We start from the raw sequence: 20,673 nt of genomic DNA, 5'->3' as shown, positions 1-20,673 counted from the left end.
GGCATTTCTAAAATCGCATAAAGATTTAACAAAATCGCATAAAGATTTAACATAATCGCATAAAGATTTTATAAATCTCATAAAGATTTTGTACACATAAAGTTCTTTATGAGATTCTAAGTTCTTTATGCGATTATCAAGTTCTTTATGCGATTTTTCAATGTTCTTTATGAGATTTTTAAAGTTCTTTATGCGATTTTCAATGTTCTTTATGCGATTTTCATCATCTCTATGCGATTTTCATAATCTTATTGCGATTTTAACAATCTCATTGCGATTTTCTAAAATTATTGCGATTTTTGTGGGTATTTTGTTAAAATCTAAAAAAACTTGGGTAAATTGATAAAAAAAATTTAAAAAATTGGGTATTGAGGTTATTTTCTCTTATCTAAATCACGTATTGTAAGCTGTAAATGAACTCTCAAACTGAAACATAATACTTGCATCATCTTATCAACAATATGTTCGATTTACACCATTCATTCTCATTTTCATGGTATTTGAGTTAGCCCAACAATTCAGTCAAGAGGTCGTGGGATCAAGTCTCTCGTTGGAAACAAATATGAAGTGATGTGAGTGATAATTATTACTCGTATAAATTTGTCGTTGGGAAATAAATCTATTGATAACCAAATATTGTTGTTCAAAGAGAGAGATAGAGTACAGAGCGGTAGGCTAAGCCGGAAAGAGAGAGGGCGGTAAAGTTCAGATTTGACTTTTTGCAGCATGGGAGCTTCATTCTCCTAAGCCTCAGAATAGACAATATAATAGTCTAAAGAGTATGAGATAAAAAAAAAATAGATATATATAAGCGGCAGCGAGGAGGTCCGGTTCCACAGTGATTTTGTCTATTGAAGCTACATATATATATATGGATGACATTCCTTTTCCGTCCAAACAATTATGCTCGATGTCTATTGAGGCACTTGCTTATACAGGAATGGCCGAATGGCGCTTTCATACTCTAATTTCACATGTCAACATTCAATATTGACACTTCATCTTTCTACTCTAGCTTGGCAACTTAGAATAATCACCATAACACTTTGGACCTACTCATTCTTGAGCATTTTTTGCACCAAAAAAATAAAATAAAAAGTATTGGTCTGCTCAAGTCATAAAACCATTATTATCATAACTCAATTAATTACTATGTTCATTTCAAAATAATAATAATAATATATAATAACTCTAGAAAACTTGAAACATCTATTGTAACCAGCATGAATCAATATAAGGGAGGAGTTCAAAAAGTTGTACTCTAGAACCCAATTGAAAAATGTCAGTTTTGGTCATGGCTGTTATTCTAAGGCAATAATAGAGATCAAGAGGAATAGAACTTCGGGTTTTTTTTAGAATAGCAGATTATCATACTTTTACTTCTAACTACACGAACATTATTTGTGATGCCATTTTCAATCATCTAGAAACATTAACATCCAACTAAATCCCATGATTAACCATATCTAAGTCTTGTTTTCTTGGCATGCTTTAACTTAACGACACGTACATGAATAAAACTATAAAACATACATTTGGTCACAATCAATTACAATAAAATGTTAATCTATTGTTTAACCGGCCTTCAGTCACAAACAATACATGTTTCCTGCATATGATTTATCGTTAGAGATGATATTAACCCAAAAAGAGATATACCACTTTTAGCAAGAACAGAATACATAATTATGAAGAGCTTCTTTTGTACATAAAATTCTAATGTGGCATTTTTCTCGGCTGTTCCTTTATTCTAATCCATAAAAGCCATAAAAGAAAGCGACCTTATATATCCCAAACTTAAAAGCTAGCGTGTTTATCCTGTATTCAACATCAACATCATATTCTGTGAAGTATACTCTCTCTTCTTTTTTTCTTTTTCTTTTTTGTGTTTAATTTACAATCATAGTGTGTGACCAGTTTTCTAATTTTTACATAAATTCTAGTTTTCAAATAAACATTTAACATACTTTTTAATATAGGATGTTTTTTTAAAAGATTGAAATCCGAAACTTTTAGTCGAATCATGAAAATGTCTGTATTATTGTTTATTATAACAAAATATTATATATCAAATTTAATGTTCTAAGCATATTAAATTAATGGAAAGATGGTCTAATAAGACAAATAATAAAGTAGTGAAAAAGCCTTATATTACCAACTAAATCACATTCACAAAACCAAAGGATAGCATTATATAATTAGTATCATACTATATAGGATGTAAACGTCAATCAATCATATGTTCTAATCAATCACCACTGATTTCTCTTTTATAATGTGTTTTTCTGATCGAATCCCTCTAATGACGGGGCAAAAAAGTCATTTCACATATTAAGAAATGTAGAGAAATCGTGAGACATATTGTATCATCATAATCCTATTAGTTACATACACAAAAGATCCTTGATAATTTTCCATATTTGTTCTCCTCATCTCATTACATCACATCTTCCCTCTTGATCAATGGAGAAGATTATTGGGACACGTGCAAAGATCACAGCCCTCCCTTCTTCCCCTGTCACATTTAATCCAATACAATACATAGTATGTCATGTTTAGGCCCCAATCATGATTAGACAACACATGGTCACTCTTAGCTTTTTACCCTAATATAACTCGCAATTAAAATGAGAAAAAAAAAAAAAAAAAAAAGAAAGTCACAACGACTCATAGCTAGCCTGATTTATAGTCATAGACACTCAAGTCATACAGAAAAATCATCATGTGCATGCGTTATGCGTATATATTTAGAAAAATTAAATATATATATATATATGTAACATTGTCTTATTCTACAAGAACTAAAACCATTATAAAAATATATTAATTACATTATATCAACAAAAATGCTAGCATGAATAAATATTTTCGTATTGGGATCGCAGACAAACCAATAGCCTATCCGATTATTTCTATGACCTACAAGAGCAAAACCACCATATATCCTAAATAAATATATAAACTTATTTTTTAGATAGGTGAGTTAAATAGTTCTTTTGAAGCAGCCCATTAAAAAAAAATATGTAAGATTAGGTGCAAAACATATACGTATGAGAGCCGAATATAAGAATGAAGAATCTCGCATATCGAAACGTAGGTATTGAACCCTGATATATATCATATGAGTAATATTCTAATCAATTAAAAAACAAGAATTTTAAATAATTTGTTTATATTATAAAAATATAAAAAAGTTAATACATTTGAGGTTCCAAAAGACAACCTTATGATCACTTTTTATGTATGGAAAATGTAATCGCAAATTTAAGGGTTGTATTTACCGTGCATAGTTAAATTGTATCTTTCATATTTTAAAAACCCATCACCTGAATTTTACGATAAATATAAAACTTTTAATTTATTATACCTTAAATGTAGCATTGAAGCTAGGTTGCTTTTAGCAAAACCCTTTATACATATATACAAGACAACATATATGACAACCTTTAAAACGGATTATATATTATAGGTATATGTTCAAACATCTACAAACGTAAACGTTTGATTAACCATCCGAAACTTATTTACGTTTATGTATATCTAAAATTATTACGGAACCTATGCTTGTTAATTATGTGGGTTCGGATGTTTAGAGACATTCAAACTATTTTTATAAATATATGATAGAATGGAATCAAAAGAAGAAACCCCACGTAAAATCAAACTAGAGAAATATCTCTCCTGATCTCTTGATCGTTTTCTGAAAAATAATAATCATTGGTACACGGGATATACCTGTCAAAATATATGTTCATGATGGCGGCCAATGTAAGTACTCTAGGATAAAAATAAAAGTTTATGAATTTTTTTTAATTAATAACTAAACTGACACAAGTCATTAACCTATGTTGAAGAAAACTCACATAGGAAAAACAAAGAATAAAAGCATGTATATATAGATTTCATGTAGAATGTAATATAATAATGTCAAAACATATATGAATCATGATCAAGAATGATATACGAAGTTTTAAAAAGGGCAACAATTCATCAGTATCTTCTATATTTCTACTTACAAGAATCATTTAAAAAAATGCTAACATGCATAATGTAATACTAATATTAAAACTTAAGAACCGGGTACCTAAATGACTTAAAAATCATACATCATACATAACATACAATAATAGAATGATGTTACTCGATCGTATGTATTTGTATATGTACATGTAGATACAAACATTATACTACAGAGTGAAAAAAAAAGTGAGTGAGAGAGAGACTTACAAAGTTTGTAGAGGAAGAAGAGATGGAGATAATAAAAAAAAAAGTAAAGGAATAAAATGATGGATATATTGGATGGATGGGGGGGTTGGGTGGGTAGAGAAAGCGTGTAGTTTGTTAGATAGCTGAGCTGGGCTGGATGACAGAGGTTGCGTGTTAGTTTTCACCGTTCTTATTAACTTTATATATGGGCTGGCCCTTTTTTTACAGACCCAAAGTTACTTGACTTAAAGCAATGTACAACATTGATTTACTGAAGTATATGTTCTTGAAGTTAAAACGGTTTGGAAATAGAAAAAGGTATCTTGGAAAAAGATATGTGTGAATATTTGTTTATTTTATTTTTGTATAATTTGCTTACGTCATCCTTCCCATCCCTTTTTCCTGATTTTTACTAATTTTTTATGTATGTACTCGATTAGTCAATTCGATTAATTTGTTTATTTTATTTTGTACACGTTATATTACACAATTTCAACCTATCATTTTTTTATGAAAGGCAAAAAAAAATTGTTATCTTGGAAACAGCGTGACAAAGTATTTACTTGAAGTGGTTGACTTTTAGGTTTTTAGATGGGATAAATTACTGAAATTAATGGAGCAAGTTACCAAAAAGGTTAAAAGGGAATTTTATGTGTTAGTAATGTCCCTCGAGTTATATATATTCACATTAAGATTAAGATTCGTTGTACTCTTATACGAAGTATTATTCAGGTACATTTCATGTTGCTATCAAATTGTCAAATACTAGTTCTGTCCGTTTATGGATAGTAACTAGTTTTCTATTCAGTCGTTACCTCAAGTGATGTAACGATATGTAAAATTGACAACGTCAATAAGGTTGGTGATACATAAGTAACTCACTTACATTATATTATATATAACTTATAAAACTCTATCAAAACACTATAAAAACTACGCGTTGTAACTTGAACGAAATAAATCATTTATATATTTTGACTTATTGTATTTTGGTTTATACCATCTGAGCAGTCGTAATTAGATAAGAACATTTGCTTTTAATTACATATATTAATTTTATATATATAGAAGTAAGTAAGTAACTGTTAAGCGCTGCCTTCCGCGAGTTTTGAGCCTTAATACCTCGACGGTGTATGCATCTTATTAAATTTATATGTATACCATCTTATTTTAAATTTGTATTTAAAAAGTTGTAATATGCATATTACATATATTATGTGAAAATGATATGATATGTAAGGTTGTGCTCTAAAAACCTCCACGTAGAAGGTATGATTGTTGTAACATACCATTTATTAATTAACTTGTCAATTAAATGTCATGATTTTGGACTGTTTAGCTGAAAGTTTCTCCTCTTACTAGGTATTGAGAGTGAAGGGACTCTTTAGAGCAGACCGGGTTAAGATAACGTAAGCTAGATCCTCTCTTGTGAGCAAATGATTCACACATTTTTATAAAAAAAATTTAACTTGTAATTTTTTTTTATAGTTATATAACACAAAAAAAAAAACACTGAAAAAATTTTATGACCTATTACATTCCTTTTAGACCATCCACAACAAGGGTATCCATAGGTGATTTGTGATGACATGGAAGATGTTTGTTGGAAGGGTATTGTTGTGAGTGATGAGGTGGAGGGTATCCATCCTTTGGTGTTTGTAGAGAAGGATGGTGAAGGATGGAGGTAGATGACAAAAATTGGATGGATGATGAATTGGTTTGGCAAAAATTAGTTGGGAAGTTATTTGGTTGTTTGTAAGAAGGATGGTTATATTATTATTGTGGGTAAAAGGTGTTTGTGAGAAGGATGAATATGTTTGTTAGATAGATATCCTGATGCGGATAGTCTTAGTTGTGCAAAACAAAACACTAAACAGGCTTACGTAAGGGCTGGCAGAACCCAATAAGTTGGTTCTGATATTTATTGAAATCATTTATTAACGGGCCAATATAAGCCCAAATATCAGCCATAAAATTCAGTTTATTTTTGAGAAAAGATAATCGATGGTTTTTATTATGCATTGCAATGTATCAATATGAATACTAAATTTATGACATTTGGAAATAAAGTTTGTTATCCATATTTTTTTTATTAATGTTAATTAATATAGCTAACTTTGATTTATTTATGAACCTACATGAATATAAACCATAATTTAGTTATTTTATTTAATTTTATATATGTAAAGAAATGAAAGTTCTGCTTTTACTAGAAGTCTATTCTTATTAAAAGTCTATAAGTATTATTGTTAACGAAGTTTGTTAAATGTAACCATATTCTTTAATAAATGGTAATAAGTTTATATTCAGTTACATTATTATCTGTCATATACTCGTAAATGTTAGAACGTACTCGATAAGCATGTAATTAGTTGTAATAATGATTTAATCTAAATCTGTTTTAATAGTTTAATTCGGTTCTATATACATTTTGTTAAATTACTTTATTTGTTATCTATTTTTGTATATACTGTAATTACGTACGTTTTATATCTTATAATAGGATGATTTATCCCGATTATTTCGTGCCAAGTAGGAAATTATGATAAACCTGGACACCTTTTGCTAATCCCTGAATTCATGCATTCATATATATACGTAGGTACGTGCATCATATCCACGCCGTCCTACAATAATTCTCAATTATTCGATATCAACTTTTTCTTTTCTTTTTTTCAAGATTTCCACACAAAATTTCGTCCGAAGTTCTTGATCAATAATCATCATCAATCAACTTAACCTAGTTGATGGAGGGAGTACAACAACAATTTGTTGACAATTACCACGATTATGAAGATGGTCTTGCCCCTGGGTATCGTTTTTGTCCAACCGATGCAGAGCTTATCGTCTGCTACTTGAAAGCAAAGATCGAGAAAGATGCGTATCCCCCTTGCCGCATACATGAAGTCAATATCTATAACCACAGTCCCGATGATCTTGCAAGTAAGTACTTAATTTGGCCATATAATCTATATATATAAATATTCTTTGATTGATTTATTCTATATATATTGATTACTAGTTTTATATAATGCATGCTTGATGGTTTAATGATGTATATATGTATCAAATAATCTACTTGTTAGTACGTACCGTATTTGTTATCTATTTCAGTAATATATATGCGTGTCTAATATATACTTACATACATCGGTCACTATATATATTGATTATAAACTTGTTTTCGATGGTTAATTTGATAATTAACGCGTACTAATCAATATGGATTGGGTGATAATAAGCGTTACAAGTGGTTTATATATGTGTGTAATACGTACATCGATCGATCATTAGATGGATTATGATATTGTTAATATTCTTGATATAAGGTTATTAATAATTTGGATATGTAACTAACGTGCATGTCTTAATTAATGAATTACACAGGAGAATACCGATCGTGTGATAATAAGTGGTACTTCTTGACCCCGAGAGAACGACAGTGCCCAAAAGGGAGTCGGCCAAATAGAAAGGTGGGCAACTTTGGAAAATGGAAGGCAGCGCAGAAAGACGCAGCAGTGTTGGATGTGAAGGGCCAGGAAGTTGGAAGGAAAAGGAGTTTGAATTTCTTGGATGAAAACGGGATCAAGACGTCATGGCTAATGCAAGAGTATACCACCACCCATCCTAATCTCCCCATTGGAACCGGACCACAAACCATGGTATGATTAATGTTATCTATATACTCCGTACTTACTATAGAAATATAGCTTAATTAACTTACATCATATATATTGTGTTTTTAGTTTTCTATATATATATATAGCCATTAGCCAATATTGTTGTGTATTCAATCATCATATGCATATATATAGTAGTAACTGAATTTTTTCATTATTTGTTCATGTATGTAGTTGAGCAATTGGGTGCTGTGCAAAATTTATAAGCTGAAGGAAGAAAAGAGCGGAACTACTGGAAACGTTAATCAGGCGAAACAGCAATTTGTAGGCAAGAGGAATAATAATGATCAACAAGATCAGGAAAGCACTGTGCACGATGAACAAAACCAACAGCTACACATTATTAATGATGAACCGTCACCCAAACGAACAAGACTAGCATCATCAGACGTGGACTACAACCAACAGCAGCAGGGTACTAATTCTACTTCACAGCAATATTATTACGATCATCATCATCAACATCGTCAATCTTCTACTACTTATGATCATGAGATGAGCATCTTAACTGCTACGCCCGATGGTTATCATTGTCAACAAAATCAGAAGCAGATGTCATCAATATTCATGAACGCATCAACAAATAACAGTAGTGCTGCTTCAACTTCTTTTACTACTACTACTCCTCCTCCAAACGATGATCATGAGAGCATGTTAACTATGGCCGATGGTTATCAATATTGTCAACAAAATCAGCTGAAGCAGATGATGTCATCATCAATTACCGCATCAACAACTAACACTACTGCTTCAACTTCTACTACTACTACTCCAAACGATGATCCTCAACAAACGACAACTTCTAGCATGATAGTTACTACTACTAGTAGTACTACGCCACCATCATCATGTCCGCCCCTCCCACTAGACATGTTTTTGGATGATGATGCTGATGATGATTTTGATTGGGTCGCTGCTCTCGATTCTTGCGATGTTCTTGATGATATTTATATTCCAGCTGATGATCATCTTTTCCAACCCGACGACGATTTTGGCCGCTATCTTCTTGAAGAATTCGTCTTCTGATCGAGTCCACTACTCCACTACTACGTACGTACTAGAAGACATACAATATGAGTGTCATTTATTCCCATTGTTTGAACTCAGGAAAGTGGACACAAATGTGTGTTGCATCATTCTTAAGAGATGTCAACTTCTTGTCTGATTTGTATCTACTAGTGCTTGTGAGTAGGAATAGTGAGTCGTGAAAGATGAGACTACTTGGTCCTACTCTGGCATCAGGGGAACTAGATTGGATTTTGTATTAGGCATTGATATCAGTTAATTAGCATGCATGTTGTTTATTTCTAGATTTGTAATAGTTTACTTTGACTTCTAGCGCTTTGCTAGTTGCTATTTTTAAATGTAAATGCCGTTAAAAATATTAGTCCAATGCTTAGGCTATATATAATCAATTTTGTAATTATCATTATCTTCAGTATATATCGAAATTGGTCTAAAAGAAAGGCATTGTTCAATAAGTAGTTATCTAGGTTGAAGAAGAATACTGTTCGTATATTGATCAAAATGTATTTTTTGATTAATGACATGTACTGTATTATGTATTATATTAAATGACGTAATGACATGCATGTTAGATATGTAAAATTATGGTTATAGATGTAAATAAACTAAAGATGCCCATGAAATCAAGAGATATTATCGATTCGTATATATCTTTTAGTCTTCATACTTTCACAACTATGGACTATTTGAATTGAATTTGACTAAAGTTCAACTGATGACGAGACTAAATCATACAAGCTTGATTTTCGTTTGGAATCCTTTTGAAGTTTCGTTCGATCATGCCTTGAAGATTTGTAGTTGTGTGCCATAGTTTCAATTCAATATTTGGTAGTTATGTGCTACTGTGGGCTGTAATTTCAATAATGGTATGTAAGCCCATATCTATATAGGCTGGATCAATGTGAGCATGTGGACTTGTGAGTAACGATTGAATTTCTAATAGAGATTATCAAACAAAACAAATTAAAACATTTCGGAAATTTTCATCCACATCATTACATCAAACTCATCAGGTATTGGCCGGATCGGTTGGGCAGAGGTAAATCAGTTCTAGGCTTCTAGCAATTAGTATGTTAAACTAGTTGCGTTAGCCCATCGAAAAACCATTGTTTCTTATAAAAATTAAATATAAGTATCCTTCTTTAAGCGATGGATCAAGTCAAAAAACAACATTGATTTATGGATTAAGTTTTTTTTTATTAAATGCATTTCACTAACTAAAGATAACATATGATTAATTATAATAATGGAAAATAAGTTTAAAATACTATATGCGAAAGAATAAATGATTTCTTAAAATTTTAGGTTGATTTTTAAACATATAAATTAGGTTGATTTATCATTTTTTTTTTAGTATAACTGAAAATGACATTGATTTATCATTTTTAACTTCAATATGTGTATGCACATAAACTCTTGAATTGTATTTAATTTGGAAAGATCTTAGGCTACTATTTTGTTATGCCAATGTTGAAATATAACATGATTCAATTCGTAATATACACGTACCGTGAGATCCAGAGGAACCTGTAAAGGCATTAAACATATTTGCCATTGATTTCGGGTTCCCAAAATAAGATGATTGATTTAGGATGGAGTGATGAATTCTGATCTAATGAATTCAACAGAGAAGATGGACGAATTATTTGATATGGGGAGCTGTGTATTTCGTTGTGATTAACCCTAAATTAGGGTTAATTACTCTCTATATATATAAGGAGAGTATTTTCATATTAAGTCCCTCTGGTGTTTAATTCGTGCCTTATTAGTCCTCTCAAGTCCAATCACCTAATGGGAAACCCTATAATATGTCTTTAAGAGTAAATACGTCCATCGAATATTTACTTAGACATAGGGATTTCATTATCGTCAATTATCATATCAGGAATGACACATGATCAGTGACGGTCACACTAACGTGGTTCCAACATTCTCCCACTTGACCGAGCGATCATTTATCTATGAGTATTCAAATAAGTTCCGGTATAATACTCATTTTGTTTTAAACCGAAATCATAGCCAATAAGTACAGTCGTAGAGAAGAACATCAACTCAGGACCCCCACTAGTCAAACTATGACTCAAATTTAAAACTAATAAGCAATGATCAATTGACTAAGACAAATTTTGTCACGATAATGTCAACACACTAATACGAGTACTCAAAGTGCGATTAATAGACAAACAAAATCTGAATAAGGAGGAAAAATTTTAAACAGTAATACTAATGACCAAATAAGCACAATATGCTATTAAATTAAACTAAGTCTTTAGTAAGCCCCATCTTCGACACGTGTCCTACGAAGACATTAGGAGGAAGACCTTTGGTCATCGGATCCGCTAGCATGTCATTTGTACTTATGTACTCAATATAAAGAACATTTTCCTCAACCCGTTCGCGTACAAATAGATACTTTGTATCGAGATACAGCCCAGCGCCAGTTGAATTGTTACTGTTCGAGAAAGTTACGGCAGCTGAGTTATCACAGTAAAGCTTCAATGGTCTAGAAATGGAGTTGACGACTTTGAGTCCACTGACCAGATTCCTAATTAACATCCCATGGCAAGTAGCATTATAAACGGCAATGTATTCAGCCATCATGGTGGATGTTGCAGTCAGTTTCTGCTTATGACTCCGCCAAGAGATAGGTCCGCCAGCTAACATGAAAATATACCCAGAAGTAGATTTCTTATCTTCTTTGCTTTTGGCAAAATCAGAATCGGAATAGCCTACTACTTCTAGATTGTCACTTCTTCTATACGTTAGTTTGTAGTCTTTGGTCCCTTGCAGATATCGTAGAACTTTCTTAGCCGCTTTCCAGTGTGCTAATCCAGGATTAGATAAGTAACGTCCTAGCATACCGGCGATATAAGCGATATCTGGACGAGTACAGACCTGAGCGTACATAATGCTCCCAACTACTGATGAGTAAGGTATCACCCTCATTTGCTCCTTTTCAATCTCAGTGTTCGGACTTTGGAAAGTGCCGAATACATCTCCTTTAACTACTGGAGCTACAGTGGGTGCGCAATGTTGCATGCTATAGCGTTCTAAAACACGCTCAATATAGGCCCTTTGAGAAAGACCTAAAAAACCATTATGCCTATCTCGATGTATTTCGATACCTATAACATAAGAGGCATCACCGAGATCTTTCATGTCGAATTTCTGCGAAAGCATCCGCTTCGACTCATGCAACATATCCAAGTTATTACTTGCTAGTAGAATATCGTCTACATACAAAACAAGGATTATAAAATTACTCCCACTGATCTTGAGATAGGTGCATTGATCCACTTGATTCTTTATGAAGTCTTGTTCTTTAATGACTTCATCAAACTTAAGGTACCATTGTCTTGATGCTTGCTTCAACCCATATATGGATTTCTTTAACTTGCAGACCATGTGCTCTTTACCTTTTGGAATGAATCCTTCAGGTTGCCACATGTATACGTCTTCTTCCAAGTCTCCATTTAAGAAAGCTGTTTTGACATCCATCTGATGTAACTCGAGATCAAAGTGAGCTACTAGTGCCATAACGATCCTTAAAGAGTCTTTACGAGACACGGGAGAAAAGGTCTCTTGATAATCGACTCCAGCCTTCAGAGTATAGCCCTTCGCAACCAATCTGGCCTTATATCGTTCGACGTTTCCTTTCGGGTCTAATTTGGTTTTGAAGACCCATTTGCAACCAACAGTTTTGGATCCTTCAGGAAGTTCAACCAATTCCCAAACGTCATTATGTTGCATGGAATTAAGCTCTTCAATCATGGCTTCATTCCACTGAGTGGCCTGATCACTATTAATGGCTTCTTTATAGGAGATAGGATCAATAAGCTTTCCAACATCTTCAACTTCAGTGAGATAAGTAATGAAGTCATCAAAATTGGTGGCCCTACGTGACCTCGATGATCTCCTGAGTTGATTTTCGGGATTTTCGGAAGATCCTTCAGCATTAGTGGTCTCATGATTAACATTAGGAGGGGTTGGATCAGTGACATTCGGAGCAGCGTTCTGTACAAGAGGAATTATCGGAGGAATAATACTAACCGACGAATCGTTTTCCCCCGCTTCTTGTACTTCTTGCAAATCGAAGTTATTTTTTGTCGTGCTCCCACTGATCTCTGAGTTCTCTAGGAAAGTGGCATGCTGTGTATCACTGATGCGAGTAGTGTGGAAAGGACAGTAAAACCGATAACCTTTTGAGTTATCCAGATAACCGACAAAGAAACATGTAACAGTCTTAGGATCAAGTTTCTTTAAGTTAGGGTTATAGAATTTAGCTTCGGCAGGACAGCCCCATACTTTCATATATCTAAGACTCGGTTTCTTCCCCGTCCAGATCTCATGAGGAGTTTTAGGGACAGATTTAGAAGGAACTCTATTGAATATATGAACGGTTGTTTTTAAAGCCTCAGTCCAAAGGAAAGTAGGTAAGTTAGTGTTTGCAAGCATACTTCTCACCATGTCCATTAGGGTTCTATTTCTCCTTTCAGCAACACCATTTTGTTGAGGAGAACCAGGCATGGTGTACTGGTTAATTATGCCATGTTCCTTACAAAAGTCATGGAAAGGACCAGCGGCTTGACCAACATCAGTATGTCTACCATAATACTCACCTCCTCTATCTGAGCTTACAACTTTTATTTTTCGTTCAAGTTGGTTTTCAACCAAAGTTTTAAAATCAGTAAAAGTTTGTAAGGATTCAGACTTTTCCTTAATCAAATAAAGGTGCATATAACGTGAATAATCATCAATAAATGTAATAAATGAAGTATGTCCTGTAATGGAAGCGGGATAGGGGCCACTAATATCAGTATGAATTATTTCCAACAAGTTGGAACTTCTTGTGGCTCCTTTCTTATTCCCTTTAGCCATTTTGCCTTTAAGACATTGAATACATGTTTCAAAATCACTAAAGTCAAGAGATGGTAAGATTCCATCCTTTACGAGTCGTGTCATGCGATCTCGTGAGATGTGGCCAAGACGTTTATGCCACAACATGGAGGAATTTTCTTGTTGCTTAAGTGATTTTGTCTTTGTCTTAGTTATATCATCAACATTAAAAGACAACAAAGATTGTGAGAAATTATGATCTAGTTCTAATTTATACAGCATTCCATCCAAGAAACCACGACCAAGCAATTCATTATTAAGAATAATAGTAATCTTGCCGAAACCATGAATTATTACAAAACCTTCAATGTCTAGTTTAGAAATAGATACGAGGTTCCGAGTAATTCTCGGTACATATAAGGTATCTAATAGTCTAATACATTTTCCAGTACTCATATGTAAAATATAAGTTCCCATGGCTTCGACATTTAAAAGATCACCACTTCCAACTCTAAGTTTTCTTTGGCCCTTTCGTAGCTTCTGGATTGTATGGAATCCCTGCATTGAGTTAGTCACATGGACCATAGAACCAGAGTCACCCCACCATGTATTAACAGGAACATCAGTAGTAAAAGAATCAAATATTACATAAAGTACGTTACCTTTCTTAGCTAGCCATTCCTTGAACTTAGGACACTCTTTCTGAATGTGCCCTTGAGTACGACAGAACTTACACTTGATGTTCAAGGCATTAGAGCTAGAGGCAACTGCACCAGGACTCATCTTTGAAGCTTTCTTTCCATTCTTGTTACTGTTGTTACCCTTCCTCTTCTTGGAATTAGCAGTGGTAATAAGGTGAACAGCTTCAGGTTGCTCGAGCTTAAGGCGATCTTCTTCTTGTTGACACATTGCAATCAGTTCACTCATCTTCCATTTGTCCTTCTGAGCATTATAGTTAATCTTGAAGGCATCAAATTGAGCAGGCAATGATGTCATTATGAAATGCACAAGAAAGTTGTCAGAGACTTCCATTTCGAGAGTCTTAAGCTTGTTCGCCATGTCGCTCATTTTCATTATGTGTTCACGGACACCGCTTTTTCCATCGTATTTCAGAGTAAGCATCTTTAGCATTAAGCTGCTTGCATGTGCTTTAGACGATCCCTTGAAGTAATCCTCAACAGATTTGAGGTAATCTTTCACTTTATCAGACTCGGGAATAGCTCCTCGGAGACTAAGAGGAATAGAGCTCTTGACCGTCATAAGTGACAAGCGATTCGCCTTGTCCCACTTCTCAAATGCCGCTATCTGCTCTGCAGTAGAGGTTGCAGTAATGGCAGCGGGTTCATCATGACGAATGGCGTAGTCCAGGTCATAGTACCCCAGAGTAAGATCTAACTGATCTTTCCATGAAGCATAGTTTTCACCGGTAAGTGGCTGAATGCCAATGGGAGGTACTATAGTGGAAATAAAGAGGATATAGATTTAGGATACAAGTAATAGAAGATTAATAACGTAATGCCTAAAACTAAGGGCAATGAGATTATAGTGACATAATTAGCTATCTAAGGCGGACTAAGTAATATCTATAAAACTAATGGAACTAAAGTAATGCCTAAACTTAACTAAGGGTTAACAATAATGTTCCTTACGTAAGAGGCTAAAGTAATGTTCCTGAAGTAATGAGACTAAGACCATTATACTAATGAAGCTAGTGATAGGTCACCTATTGTAAACACCAAAACAATAAGTTAACATAAGGCTCTACTTAGATTTACATCACCTTTGGGCAGAAGTAACTAATATCTAAGTACACATGAGCATTAGGTTCATGCGTCACAACGCTTATCTTTTGACCTTTGGGCACAAAATTAAGAATCGTGTATCTTATGCATGAAAAATGTTCCTTTCAGCACACAGAGTATATTAAATCACCTTGGGCAGAATCAATATACTTAGTGTCCAAGGGGCGGCAGCCCAAAATTTTTTTACCCTTGAAGTGCTATGGTAAAAATGCCTCAGAAAAAGTTATTTTCGAAAATAAGAGACAAATTTAGCCATCGAAATTATAAGGTAAAACTAGTAAGCACGAACATGATAATCAACTAAGTTAATCAGTAATCCATAAAAATAAGCACGGTACGATGATAGCTAAGTTCGTAGTAAGGATTAACTTCGTAAGTAGTGATTAAATTCGTAAGTAGTTGACTATCTTCGTAAGTTGTTAACTATCTTCGTAAATAGTGATTAACTTCGTAAGTAGTTAACTATCTTCGTAAGTAACAAACGAAGATAGCTTACGAACATAAGCAACGAAGATAGCTTACGAAAATAAGGTAAGTTCGTGAGGAAGTAAGTGCGAAGATGAGTAGAAGTTCTGTTCTGTACACATATAAGCCTTACGAACTTAGAGTGTTCTTACGAACTTAGTGATTTTGTTTACGAACTTAGAGTTCGTAAGGAAGTTCTCACGAAGTTAGAGTTCTAACGAACTTTAAGTTCGTAAGAAGCATACGAATTTAAGCTTCTGTTTTCTTCAGTTCGCGAATTAGGGTACGAAAACGAATCAAATCAAGTGATAGCTTCGAAACCTGCTCTGATACCACATGTTGAAATATAACATGATTCAATTCGTAATATACACGTACCGTGAGATCCAGAGGAACCTGTAAAGGCATTAAACATATTTGCCATTGATTTCGGGTTCCCAAAATAAGATGATTGATTTAGGATGGAGTGATGAATTCTGATCTAATGAATTCAACAGAGAAGATGGACGAATTATTTGATATGGGGGGCTGTGTATTTCGTTGTGATTAACCCTAAATTAGGGTTAATTACTCTCTATATATATAAGGAGAGTATTTTCATATTAAGTCCCTCTGGTGTTTAATTCGTGTCTTATTAGTCCTCTCAAGTCTAATCACCTAATGGGAAACCCTATAATATGTCTTTAAGAGTAAATACGTCCATCGAATATTTACTTAGACATAGGGATTTCATTATCGTCAATTATCATATCAGGAATGACACATGATCAGTGACGGTCACACTAACGTGATTCCAACAGCCAAATCATGCCCAAATAATCCCATATATACCATATTTTCCCTGACCACAAGAATGGACTTGCGATTTCGGCTAAAAACTTATACACCATTTATGCCTACGTTCAATTCTTTTCATCCGTAAGTGCAAAAGGGCCCCTGCTAATTAAGTGCCAACTAGCTAGTGACCAAAACTTTCACTGTTAGTTAAATTATTATCAATAATGATGTTTTATGTCTATATAATATCAGGAGCTTTTGACTCTCTTTTTAGAAGAGCATTAAACATCAATTTAACAGTAATGTGTCCAAATTAAGTGATCCCCGCAGGCACATGAATGTTTGCATATATGTGTGCACACACATACAAAAATTCACATCGTTAGGAAAATCTTATTATAGAAACAAAAGACCGGCCGGCTTCACGATGTTGATTGTCCTCCTCCTTTCTCTTAATTTGTACGACCTAACAGATCCAAATCCATAGTATGTCATCTTGTCATCAAATTAATTAAGGGATCGGGCGAGGTTGTTGTAAATATCCCTGCTAATGTACGTAATAAACAGCCTCGCTCTACTTAATTTGTAGTTTTCTTTATAGCATGTGTTAAAACAGGCCGGCTCTTGTAAGACTAATTGACATCGATCATCGATGATTAGACATATTTGATGAATATGTTGCGGATTATTCCATGTTTATTCAAAGGTTGCGTAGTTTGGCAGCTTATTAATTAACACCAATTATGAACCGGTCAATATCACTAATTAAATGACTAGCTAGTGATTACCAATTTTAATTTGTATATATGTACGTGGTTGAACTACTTAAGTTTAGGTGATTCTTTCAACGTCTAGTCCTGAAACTTAAAGCCGCTTTTGAAAGGTATAAGGCATCGAGTTTTTACCTATCTAGCTATTATCAGAAATGTATAATCGGAATTTCTTAATAATATATAAGATTCGTAATATATTAGAAAATAATATTATTCAAATTAAACTCACTTATTAATCTGACTTAACCATATGATATACATACATGGTTTTATTATGGGAAATGACATCTCCACAACAAATTTTAGCCATATACAATAATTGTACAAGTTTTATTACACAGTCTGTAACTACATGAAACATGTATTATTGTATATGACTAAAAAAGATTATAAGGATATCCCTCCCTTTTTATTATAGGTAAGTGTCCTATGGAGATTCTCTTCCAACTACTACATACTAACTTATTTCGTAATTAATTAATAATGATACATACATACAAATATGAGTCTTCTTTTTCAACAATATATATACACATATAGGATAAGTGTATTGCATATTTGCATGTACTTACGCAGTCCATACAAATAATCAATTGTATACATGACATCAAACCATGGTCACGTCCTAGCTATATATGTTTGTCTTTGTCTAAAAAAATATGTTTATTCGATCTCTCTTGAATTCCAATATTTATTTTTCTTAATGGGCGCGCAATAAATATGAGATGGAAGTATATATCAAACCAATATATATATATTCACAATCTTTACTTTATACAAAATGAATGAAATTAACATAAGTCCAATTTGAACTAGAAAATGACAAACTATCCATCAAACCTCCAAAAAATGTTTTGTTTTTTAGCAATTAAATAAAAAAATTAACATCAAACTTTCTAGAATAAACTGTTTTTTTTTTCTTCTTTTTTGTTCTGTTCTTAATTACTCTGCCCCTCGATTGATCATGTCCATGTATCGCTTAAGTGACTCTTCTCTTTGTAATCTCATGTCGTCGTTGAACTTTTTAATGAAAGCTTCAACTCGACGATTCAAATCGTCATGACTCAACGATCCTTCCTTTCTCAACGCGGTTTTTGATGAAAGCACCCGATGGTTTTGGTAGTCGGTTCGGTCAGTGAATGTATGTGACGTTTTCATTACTACATTATTATTATTATTATTATTATTATTATTATTATTATTATTATTATTATTATTATTATTATTATTATTATTATTATTATTATTATTATTATTATTATTATTATTATTATTATCCATCACGTTGTCCACGGGAACTATTGGTAGTTGTTCTTCGGGATGATGATGAGATCTTGGAGAACGATGATGATGATGATGGTTGTCGTTATCGAACGTGTCCGATTTCTTGAGGTGTCGATTGAGTGGCATGTGACGACCATCGGTTATTGCCTTCCATGTACTTTCCAATGTCTCGTGTTTCTTTGGCTTCGCTACTCTTAGCGATCTCACACCTATATCAATTATACGAATTTGTTAAGTATTTTTGTTTTAATTGCATAACTTTTTTATATACATTTTCATTTGTTTTCTGAAAATGAAAGTTATTTTAATTCCATTTTCTTTAAAAACTATAAATAAAAAATTCAAAAACAGTTTTCTAGCTCTTCGGGATTGTTAATGGAAGCATTAATTTAATTATATAAAAGCAGATAGCAATACCAATTATGAAGTAAGGAATACTTCACGATATAAAAGTCGATACTTTAGTGTACGAGTATTAAAAAACTACGAGTAAAACATAGTGATGAAATAAACAACTTTAAGTACTTTATTCATAATGGAAATTAGAAATAACGACTTGAAAGTACTGTAGGTCTCTAACTAATTAATACTACCTAATTAAAATATAAGAATTGACATTGAAAAATAAATAACATTTTAAGAGAGGCTGTGAAAAAGGAAATACCTTCGGGGTTGATTTTCGTATTAGTTCTCCTTTGATTAGCAAATCTAGAGCTAACAAGCGGCTTTTCTCTCACCAGCGAAATAAACTCTTTTTGATTTAGTTCCGCTGGTGGAGAGATAAGCCGTTGCGTTGCAATATTCCAATCCGTAGAAATCACAAATTTATCATCGGATTGATCATTTGCACCAACCTCATCAATATTACAATCCTTCTCCAAAACCGTCTCAACATCAACAACCGGAAGTTGTTCAATCTCATGATCAAAATACACCAATAATTCCTCCTTATCCTTTCCATCATCAAATCCAGCAGGCACCTCATGATGATGAACCAAAACAGGTTGTAACAAATCTTGTGGCGGAATCATAATATTATTAGAGTTTGTTACATCAATATTATTATTATTAGATGCTACTATAATAGGCACCGCCTCATGATGAGAATATTGATGATCATGATCGTTACTACTAGTGTTGTTGTAGTAATGATGATGGAAACGAGAAGAAGCCGCGATAGTGATGATAATACCGTTTATAACTACATAAAGATATGGTGGTTTAAGCCACGAAAGTATAACAAACCATACAACAGGTATGTCGTTTATTGCGAAATTTAGTATTGATGGTAACAAGGAATTCATGACCATGGCTAGAGATACAACTCCGGTCGAAATTAACAGAATCTTCAAGGAAATTGATGTTATTGATGAAACCATTTTATTTCAAACGTTATTTCTGGCTTTTTTTTTTAATTGAAAAAGTTTGTGTGTGTGTGTTTCACTTTTTTGGTTGTGGAAATGTGGAGTGAAATTGGGATTTTAAGGTTGCAAATAGATAGGTGTAATAAAAGGGGGAATGAGGAAATCTTACAATTTCGACCCTTTCATTTGCTCAAAGTGTTAATAAGGTACCCTAAACTAATATGTTTTGTATTTGACTCCATAGATTATCTTTGCAAGATTGTTTAATCTTGTAACAACTAAACTTGGGATAGTTGTACTTGTGCATTCTGCAGATACGAACTACTTGGACAGTTGTATATTTCTCCTATTCTTTATACTACATTGGAAAACCGTGGTGTTTTAAGTGTATCGTCTTTTTTGATGTATTATTTGTGATGATGTAAGAAATCGACTTATTTTTTTTCGTTGAAAACAAAAC

The 20,673-nt window shown here is 33.1% G+C and overlaps 2 protein-coding genes and 1 long non-coding RNA gene across 3 annotated transcripts; 1 reads left to right on the top strand and 2 right to left on the bottom strand.

Annotated features, from left to right (window-relative positions):
- Positions 1-2,190: 2,190 nt before the first annotated feature.
- LOC122594613 lies at positions 2,191-4,290 on the bottom strand. The gene is made up of 2 exons (XR_006323048.1): positions 4,228-4,290; positions 2,191-2,515 (listed from the first exon to the last, which is right to left on the bottom strand). It is a non-coding gene; the product is annotated as an uncharacterized LOC122594613 (long non-coding RNA).
- Positions 4,291-6,953: 2,663 nt separating this feature from the next.
- LOC122592253 (NAC transcription factor 29-like) lies at positions 6,954-8,912 on the top strand. Its single transcript, XM_043764444.1, has 3 exons — positions 6,954-7,149; positions 7,594-7,868; positions 8,061-8,912. The coding sequence occupies exons 1-3, from the start codon at positions 6,954-6,956 to the stop codon at positions 8,910-8,912; spliced, it is 1,323 nt and encodes a 440-aa protein (XP_043620379.1).
- A 9,387-nt stretch (positions 8,913-18,299) lies between these two features.
- Positions 18,300-20,311, bottom strand: LOC122593732 (kinesin-related protein 10-like). Its single transcript, XM_043766177.1, has 2 exons — positions 19,514-20,311; positions 18,300-19,058 (listed from the first exon to the last, which is right to left on the bottom strand). Exons 1-2 carry the CDS (start codon positions 20,226-20,228, stop codon positions 18,508-18,510), a joined length of 1,266 nt encoding a protein of 421 aa, XP_043622112.1. The 5' UTR covers positions 20,229-20,311; the 3' UTR covers positions 18,300-18,507.
- Between the last annotated feature and the right edge of the window lie 362 nt (positions 20,312-20,673).

This window comes from Erigeron canadensis, chromosome 3 (assembly GCF_010389155.1).
Source record: "Erigeron canadensis isolate Cc75 chromosome 3, C_canadensis_v1, whole genome shotgun sequence".
NCBI classification, from domain to species: Eukaryota; Viridiplantae; Streptophyta; class Magnoliopsida; order Asterales; family Asteraceae; genus Erigeron; species Erigeron canadensis.
Note: the sequence above shows the minus strand (reverse complement) of the source record. Positions and strands in the feature narration are given on the sequence as shown.

Bases quoted from the DNA above. Each gene is read 5' to 3' on its own strand.
- LOC122592253 (XM_043764444.1), top strand. From the start codon at position 6,954: ATGGAGGGAGTACAACAACAATTTGTTGACAATTACCACGATTATGAA. The intron at 7,150-7,593 runs GTAAGTACTTAA...TGAATTACACAG, and splicing joins CAGTCCCGATGATCTTGCAA to GAGAATACCGATCGTGTGAT. The intron at 7,869-8,060 runs GTATGATTAATG...TCATGTATGTAG, and splicing joins GAACCGGACCACAAACCATG to TTGAGCAATTGGGTGCTGTG.
- LOC122593732 (XM_043766177.1), bottom strand. From the start codon at position 20,228: ATGGTTTCATCAATAACATCAATTTCCTTGAAGATTCTGTTAATTTCG. The intron at 19,059-19,513 runs GTATTTCCTTTT...TAATTGATATAG, and splicing joins TACGAAAATCAACCCCGAAG to GTGTGAGATCGCTAAGAGTA.